At 33.4% G+C, this 9,031-nt stretch overlaps 1 protein-coding gene across 1 annotated transcript in view; it reads left to right on the forward strand.

The window, feature by feature from the left end:
* Positions 1-9,030, forward strand: part of LOC111713872 (WD40 repeat-containing protein SMU1) — a gene marked incomplete in the record, with an annotated part of 10,052 nt that extends 1,022 nt beyond the window's left edge. The window contains 15 exon segments of the mRNA XM_023488844.1: positions 963-1,077; positions 1,241-1,344; positions 1,608-1,700; positions 2,393-2,467; positions 3,153-3,245; positions 3,654-3,780; positions 3,940-3,994; positions 4,375-4,438; positions 5,149-5,214; positions 5,357-5,424; positions 5,519-5,592; positions 6,520-6,632; positions 6,811-6,884; positions 7,990-8,074; positions 8,895-9,030. Coding sequence (XP_023344612.1) covers positions 963-1,077; positions 1,241-1,344; positions 1,608-1,700; positions 2,393-2,467; positions 3,153-3,245; positions 3,654-3,780; positions 3,940-3,994; positions 4,375-4,438; positions 5,149-5,214; positions 5,357-5,424; positions 5,519-5,592; positions 6,520-6,632; positions 6,811-6,884; positions 7,990-8,074; positions 8,895-8,993 — 1,305 coding nt within the window.
* Position 9,031: the final 1 nt, after the last annotated feature.

Consider the following 9,031-nt stretch of genomic DNA (forward strand, 5'->3'; position numbering starts at 1 on the left):
AGTATACCAATACAGCTGCTCTAAACCATAAAGCTTCTTGATAAGAAGCTTATTGATCTATATGAACAGGTAGTATACCAATACAGCTGCTCTAAACCATAAAGCTTCCTGATAAGAAGCTTATTGATCTATATGAACAGGTAGTATACCAATACAGCTGCTCTAAACCATAAAGCTTCTTGATAAGAAGCTTATTGATCTATATGAACAGGTAGTATACCAATACAGCTGCTCTAAACCTTGAAGCTTCCTTATAGGAAGCTTATTGATCTATATGAACAGTTAGTATACCAATACAGCTGCTCTAAACCTTGAAGCTTCCTGACAAGAAGCTTATTGATCTATATGAATAGGTAGAATACCAATACAGCTGCGTTAAACCATAAAGCTTCCTGATAGGAAGCTTATTGATCTATATGAACAGGAAGTAAACCAATACAACGGCGCTAAACCTTGAAGCTTCCTTATAAGAAGCTTATTGATCTAAATGAATAGGTAGTATACCAATACAGCTGCTCTACACCTTGAAGCTTCCTGACAGGAAGCTTATTGATCTATATGAATAGGTAGTATACCAATACAGCTGCGCTAAACCATAAAGCTTCCTGATAGAAAGCTTATTGATCTATATGAATAGGTAGTATACCAATACAACTGCGCTAAACCTTGAAGCTTCCTAATAGGAAGCTTATTGATCTATATGAATAGGTAGTATACCAATACAGCTGCTATTAATCTTGAAGCTTCCTGACAAGAAGCTTGTTGATTCTTAACAGCTGCTCTAGTTAATTTAGGAAAGCTGATATTTTATGAATGATTTCGAGAGAATCCTATCACGCTAATGTATGTCTGATTCGTCTGTAGAACTTTAACCTATCTTGTTATTGAGTTAATTGAGCTTGGTTACCCAGCTTTGCCATAAATTTAAGTTTTCCTTTTCTCATCTGCACTCGCTATTATAGGTTGTTATTGAGCTGATTGAGCTACGTGAGCTAGGAGCTGCAAGATCACTGCTCCGTCAAACAGATCCGATGATTGTTATGAAGCAGAGTGAACCGGAGAGATATCTGCATTTAGGTCAGTTTTATAATTTGAGGAGGGGAGGAGGGACATTTTTTCTTTTTTTTTAGCTTTATTGATTCACAGAAAAAAATTTAAATATCCTTGTTTAAAACAATGTTTTTTTTATTTCTTTCATTTGTTACATTTTTTTGGTTCTTATGTCTTCATTATTTTGTAGAGAATCTATTGGCTCGTTCCTATTTTGACCCTCGCGAGGCGTATCCTGAGGGAGGAAGTAAAGAGAAGAGGAGAGCGGCTATTGCTCAATCACTCGCTGGAGAGGTATAAAACTCCTTCCCAAGCAATATTCAATATTTTTTAAATTTAAATTTAAATTGTACTTAAATAATAACTATGCTATATTTTACTCTTTTATTATATTTTTTTCCAAAAATCCTTCATTTTCAAAAGTTTTATACTTTTTAGGACAAAAGAATTTTTTGTTTCCGACAATTTTGATGGTTTTAAAGATTTGAGTAAAATAGTTTTTTTGATTAAGATTTTAAGAGAATAATACGTCTACGACGAAGAATAATGTTGTTTAGGTGAGTGTTGTCCCACCTAGTCGTCTTCTCGCCCTGCTGGGCCAAGCTCTCAAGTGGCAACAACACCAGGGTCTTCTTCCCCCCGGTACACAGGTAATTTATTTATTGATTTATTAATTAAACAATAAGACATTACATGAGAGGGGGGGATCTACCCCCCGTACACAGTTGGTGTTGTTAATTGTTTCAATAGTTTTTAAAAGAATTTAATAAACCTTCCGAGATTTCAAAACTGTTCTGCTAAAGTTTGCTGTTATTAAACTTTGCAACATCTTTATCCTAAAAAAGAAAAACGATCGATACAACACGTTCGGTTTTTTTTTGCATCGTTTTGGGGTTGGTTTTTGTCATATATTCTATCTGGGCCCAAATTTGACATACTGAAAGAAAAACAAATGAATAGAATAAAAATTTTTAAAAACATTTGCAGTTTTTACACTTTGCGCCAGATTTTGCCCCTGAAAGAAATTTAGGCAAAAAAACGAGCAAAAAAAACGAACCATCTTAAGGCAATTCACGATACACAGTTAATTCATTCATTTATTAATTAAACGATAATGACCCGGATGGAAGGTTTGACGGAACCTCAATTAATCGCGTGGGTATCATCCTTAACCCACCAAGCTCCCAATTAGTTCATTTTTTACTTTTTAAGAATTAACAAAGTATACTTTATATGGTAAAGATAATAAAAGAAAGAAAGATGGTATTAATTATCACTCCTGTTAATGGTACTGTTTTTAAACATAAGTTTTCCTGTCGAGATATTTTGAATTTGTTTTTAGATTGATTTGTTCCGTGGTAAGGCCGCCATGAGGGAACAGGAGGATGAGAAGTATCCAACACAGCTCTCTAAACAGGTAGAATACAGAGAGAGGGGGGGGGCTGTGGTGGCTTAGCCCCCTTGGAAAGTTTTAATAGATTAACTCCCTGTAGTAGATTTAACAGTTTATTCCATTTTGAGAGAATTAATATCCCGTGTATTTTCCTGTAATATGAAAATATTCTGGGATATTATTTTTTACAATTGTCCTGGGACATTATGAGAAAAATGTCTCAGAAGATTGGATTTTTTTTTTTACTAAATTTTGCGAATTTTAGAGTTTCTTTCGGTTTTTTTTCGGATTAAAATGGAATATAATTATAAAAAGCAACTGCTTTGTGTATAATTTGGTAAATTATATTTTTGCCGGGATTTTACTTAATTTAGTTTGTTTGAGGTTTAAATCGGTTAAAATTCAAGTCTTTAAATCCCGAACGTAGTGAGGAATTTAATGGCTTGAATTTTAGCCTCAAACAAACTAAATTAAGTATAAATCCCGGCAAAAATATATTGTCCTGTATTACAACACAAGACAGTTGCATAAATAGATATAATTTGATAGCATGATTTTTAGATTGATTGGTATTTTGATGATTAAAATTTGGTTCAGTAATACTTAGCTAGGAATTTGATTTTGAAAAGATAATTAAAAAGTGATTTTATGTTTAGATAGCTAGGAATATGAATTTGAAAAGATAATGAAAAAGTGATTTCATGTTTAGATAAAGTTTGGAAGTAAATCTCACATTGAGTCCGCAGCATTCAGTCCTGACGGTCAATATCTGATCTCTGGGTCTGTCGATGGATTTATTGAGGTAGGTTCTCATATTGAGGTAGGTTTTCATATCAAGTTAGGTTTTCATATTGAGGTAGGACCCACATTGAACTAGGTTCTCATATTGAGGTAGGTTCCCATATTAGGTAGGTTTCCACATTCAGCTAGGTTCCCATATTCAGCTAGATTCCCATATGAGTTAGGTTTTCATATTGAGATAGGTTCCCTTATTGAAGTAGGTTTTTTTTATATTGAATTCCCATATTGGGGATAAGTTCCCATAATGAACTAGGTTCCCATATTCAGCCAGGTTCACATATTGATATAGGTTCCCATATTCAACTATATTCCCATATTGAGTTAAGTTTCCTAAGGGACCGACATTTTTTAGTATTATAGTTTATTATTATAGTTCCTTAACCCTCACAACACTATTTTTATATTGTAGGTTTGGAACTTTACAACTGGTAAAATGCGTAAGGACTTAAAGTACCAGGCCAACGATAACTTTATGCTCATGGAGGATGCCGTCCTTGCCTTGGGTTTTAGCAGAGACAGCGAGATGCTGGCTTCGGGTGATTTATTTATTTATTACTTTCAATAATTGAAGAAAATTTCTTGATCTATTTTTTGTTATTAATGAATAAAGATGGATGAAAAGTGTCAAGGTAAATTCGAATACTTTATATTGATTGATTTATTGATTTATGTATTGATTATCTGATTGAATATAGGAAGTGAGGGTGGACAGCTAACGGTTTGGAGGATTAGCACCGGACAGATGCTTAGGTAGAAAAATTCTAGACAGTTTTAAAATCCAAGATTCCAATTTTAAAGTATGAGAATTGTATGAAATTAACCTCTCAACCATTTATTTTTTTTATCGGGGGGAAATATTCCCACAGCCTCTGTATTTGGAGGAACTTAATTATCTCCTTCTAAAACTCTTTAGTTCAAATATTTGTGGTAAGCCCTCATTAAGGAGCCTTAAAACATTCAAAGTATGATTTGATTTGATTTGATTTGATTTGAAATTCATGAATAAATTATTTACTTTTTATAAATCTGAAAAAAATGTAAATATTTTGATATTTATTTCATAAAAATTTATTATTTTTGTATTGATTTTGTTTTGTGATAAAGTGATTCTTCATTTGTTATATCTTTAGAAAGTTTGAGAAAGCGCACAGCAAAGGAATAACTAGCGTACAGTTCAGCAAGGACAACTCACAGGTTATTGATTGGTTGATATATTTAACAGCGCTTAGAATAGGATTTTATTTTGATACAGATACGGATCCTGGATCCGTCCTGAAAAAATGAAAAAATCCGGATTCAGACCATGAACATTACTCCATTTACTTATTTTTGAACAAATAAAGAAATTTTTAAATAAATTCCCTCCTTTTCAGCTTATTTTTATGCTAAAACTTGTTGAATCATTCAGAGATTAGGATGTTTTAATGATCTCTTATCTGTGGATCTGCATATTATTGCGGATACGGATCCAGGAAGCCAAAATATTAAACACTGAATTTTATCAATTGAATTAATAATGTAGCATGAAGGTTTAGCTTTTTTGATAATTATCCAGGGGTGGTTATTTTGAAGAGGGGGTAGGGGGGAACCCCTGGTTGTTATTTTGTCAGCAAGTTGATTGATAGGTTGCTGTGTAGTATTCAATGTATATTACTTAGAAGGAATCCCCAATATCAAACAACTTTGATAATAAAAAAGTGTTCTGGAGTTTGTGGGAGAAATAACAAAGTTAGTGCTGCTTCTAATGACTTTGTTTAAATACCTCTCAAAAACTTCTCCAGATTTACTGGGCACTTTTTCTGTGAACAAATGTTTGAATAACTCATTGATTAATTGGTTGATTGATTGGTTGATTCATTGATTGGTTGATTCATTGATTGGTTATTAATTGAATTCTTATTTAGCTGGTATCTGCTAGTTTTGATATGACAATTCATATTCATGGTCTCAAGTCAGGGAAAACATTGAAGGTAAAAAAAATTAAATTTCTAATTGTTTTGGATTAGGGCTGGGCCGAGCTAGTTGGGGCCGGATGTAATCCATCTGTGTCTTTGAAAATACCTAATATAAAAACTTTACTACTCTGTTGACACAATGTTATATTTTTTTCAGGAATTTCGAGGTCACACATCCTACGTCAACTGCGTCACGTTCTCCCCTGACGGTCACCAGCTAATCAGGTATTTGAGAAATTGTTTTCGCAAATTACGCATCCAAGGTAAACAGGAAACTAGCGTCAAGTAACTTCAATTTATGGCGTCTTCTTCTTTTCAGTGCGTCATCTGATGGTACTGTCAAGGTTTGGAACATCAAGTCTACAGAGTGCGTCAATACCTTCAAATCTTTAGGTAAACATTGTAATACCTTCAAATCTTTAGGTAAACATTGTTTGACAAATGTCAATGGAGAAGAGGGAAGAAAAAAATACAAAGATTTTTTGGTCTCATAAGGAAACTTTGTAAAACCTCTTCATGAATGGAAAAGGGATAAAAGGGGAAGAGGAAAGAGGAAAAAATTTGTTTTTAAATGCTAGTTCTGGTTCACACAGGAAACTACCTTTTTGTGGGGAAACATCATATTTTCCCTATAACACATATTTTTTTCCTTTGTCTCATCTCAAATAAAACTCCAAAAATGTCATGAAAAACAGAAACAGAAACGCTTGAGAGTTGCTTTAAGAATTTTAAGAAAATCGGAGGGAACCTGACTATTACTGGGCTGCGTCACTTTGTTAAAAAAAACTATGGTTTTTGCTTTTGACTTCTGGGTGGGAATATTTTTTTTAAAAGAGGAGGGTAAAAATATGAATTACATAACTAAGATACACCCTGCATTATGGCCACATTAATAGAATAAATTTAAAATTCGGTGATGGTGATGGACCAAACCTCTGTAGAGTAATAAAGTAGATGTTAGTTCCACATTTATTGAAAATATATTTCGGTCTGGGTTGACCCTCGTCAGTTCTAACGATATAATAACCATAAAAATCGATAAAAAAAAAAAATTTTAAATCACAAGAAAATAAACAAACAAAAAAGATTATTCAAAATAAAAATTTGGGCTGTCAAATGGACATAAGGGAAACTAACTCAGATTATGAGATGGGAAAAAGATAATTTGCAAATATTCACTTTCTAAAAAAATGTTTTTAGACAATTATTATTCCTTGAGATTAAAATAGAAGGTTTTACCAATCAAGGTCAAGCTCTCATCAAATGTTAAATTTGTATTTATTTTACTAATAAAATAAAATTACTATATTTACTATGAAGGTGGCGCTACCGGCGGAGATGTTCATATTAACAGTGTTCATCCTCTACCAAGAAACCAGGATCAGATGGTCGTCTGTAACAGAACAAACACTGTCGTCATTATGAACATGCAGGTAGGTCAACCCTTGCAACCGGGTCAGCTCGTACTCAATTATTCGGACGAATCAGTGCCGTTTTCGATTTTTTATATTCGACATTTAGAAATAATAATCTTTTGTAACTTTTTTATGTGTTCCTTCTTATTATTTAATGCTTTGTTACAGTTATTCTCTTAAATTTACAACTGTTCAGGGTCAGATTGTGAGATCATTTACATCTGGTAAAAGGGAGGGAGGAGATTTTATTTGCTGCACTCTCTCTCCTAGGTGAGTTCTTTAATGTACTGACAACCATAAATCTAATGCGTTACATTCACAACGGCTCCCCTTAGTCCTTAATCGGATTAACAATGCGAACGATATCGTCATTTGTATCGTGTAAAGATAAAAACTGTCTTAACTGTCACAGAGATCTGCAATTAAAAATGAAAAAGAAAAACGTGGAGAGCTCAAATTAAATTTTTACTCAGACAAAGGTTTGTTGTGTAATGTGAATCTAATTCAGGTATGTTCTTGAAGATTCTTGAATAGACTTGACAGACCAATCTCACTACTCTGCCCTGTGTTATTTCGCGATTATATATATGTATGAAAAAAATTATGAGTCTAAACAAAATAACTAAACTCCAACGAGCAAGTTTGCCGACACCGTTAAAGTCCTAGGCCCACCAGATATTGACATCAGCCCTGCTATTTATAAATATGGCCTAAAACTATTCATACCCAAGAGGTCTACAACACCATTGCCAAACAATACCCTAACCCAGGATATTCTTCACATCTAAAAAGTTATCTACATCGAATTAATCCTCATATATACGACTCGGACAGCTGTCTAGGCTGTAGACAGAGCCCTCATACCACAAACCACATGCCCAGCAAAGCCAACTACCATGACTGCCAGCTCCCTCTGGGACAACCCTATTGACGTGGCCATCCATCTCGGACTCAAGACTGGCCAAGAAGATGAATCAGTATATGATGGGCTGCTACAACAACAACAACAACAACAACTTTATTGGTTTAGCCATGACTAGATTAAACCTTTCAATACAATATACATTCAATGTTAAAACTAGTTTTAACCAACTTAAATTTTAATACATATAAAAAAGGAAATACTCACTAGGGAGGTTTCCGTCATCCAATCTTTGCCCAGACACAAGGTAAATTTTGTATGACGATGTCCATGAAGTGAGGCATGGCTCAAATTTGGTCTTGTTGCTAAGAACTTCGCAAATTGCAAACAAATGTTAATAAAATGTATCCATATATCTATATATCCATCTATCTATCTATCTATCTATCTATCTATCTATCTATCTATCTATCTATCTATCCATCTATCCACCTATGTTTAATATCTATCTAGGGGAGAATGGATCTATTGTGTGGGTGAGGATTATATACTATACTGCTTCTCATCTGTAACTGGAAAATTAGAAAGAACACTCAACGTAAGTTTTTTGTTAATGGAGACTTTTTTATTGAGAATAATTCTATTCGCTTAAATAGCAACTTTACGCTGTGAAAATTAATTACAAGGAAAAAAAATGAGTCGCAATTTTAAAGCCCAATTTGTAAAAAATATTTTTATATAACCACTGAAAGTGTTATTTGATGTAAGGCTATAACACGTTTCTGGACAATTTTTTTTTCATCCTCTCCCGAGCACATTCTTTAAAATCATGTCGGGATTGCTCACATGATGTGGAGAGAGATTCTAAAAATAGATATTAATTTTAAATGTACGCTTTTGGTGTTCCTAAATTTTTAGTAAATCTTTTTGATATGCTGATATAATTTAAACCACTTTTAGTTGATGGTCTTGAATCTTTTTACTTTTAAAACTTAGATTTGTGAGAATCCTTATTTAAAAAGCCATGATTTTATTTGGGATGAAGCATGCAATTATTGACCTCCCTCCCTGAATTCTGTAGTGAAGAAAATTTGCTTGTGTTCACCATTATGAGTTTCAGAGTATGTTTCATGGTTTTCAAGGTAAAGTTAAGAAAATGAGAGTTATCAAATACGTTATAAATGTATCCATAATGAGGACCTAAATTTTTAATTTGGTTTTTTGCTTTGAATTAAGTCTTCAAATAGCTAGTGATTTGACTAAGAAACAAATTGTCAGTTGTAAAAGCACATAATGTAGGAAGGAAGAATTGATCGTTTCCGAACAATTGTACGGTCTTCTCGCAGTACATGTCTAATTCTATCTGTATAAATTATTTTTATATATCTTTTAGTTATACTCTATCTATCTATCTGTAGGTGCATGAGAAGGATGTTATTGGGTTGACCCATCACCCTCACCAGAACCTGCTGGCTACATACTCAGAGGATGGTTTACTCAGAATATGGAAACCTTAGATGTGTTTCATGCAACCTCAAACTGCCAGCGACTGTCC

The sequence above is a fragment of the Eurytemora carolleeae genome, unplaced genomic scaffold (assembly GCF_000591075.1).
Source record: "Eurytemora carolleeae unplaced genomic scaffold, Eaff_2.0 scaffold3, whole genome shotgun sequence".
Taxonomy (NCBI): domain Eukaryota; kingdom Metazoa; phylum Arthropoda; class Copepoda; order Calanoida; family Temoridae; genus Eurytemora; species Eurytemora carolleeae.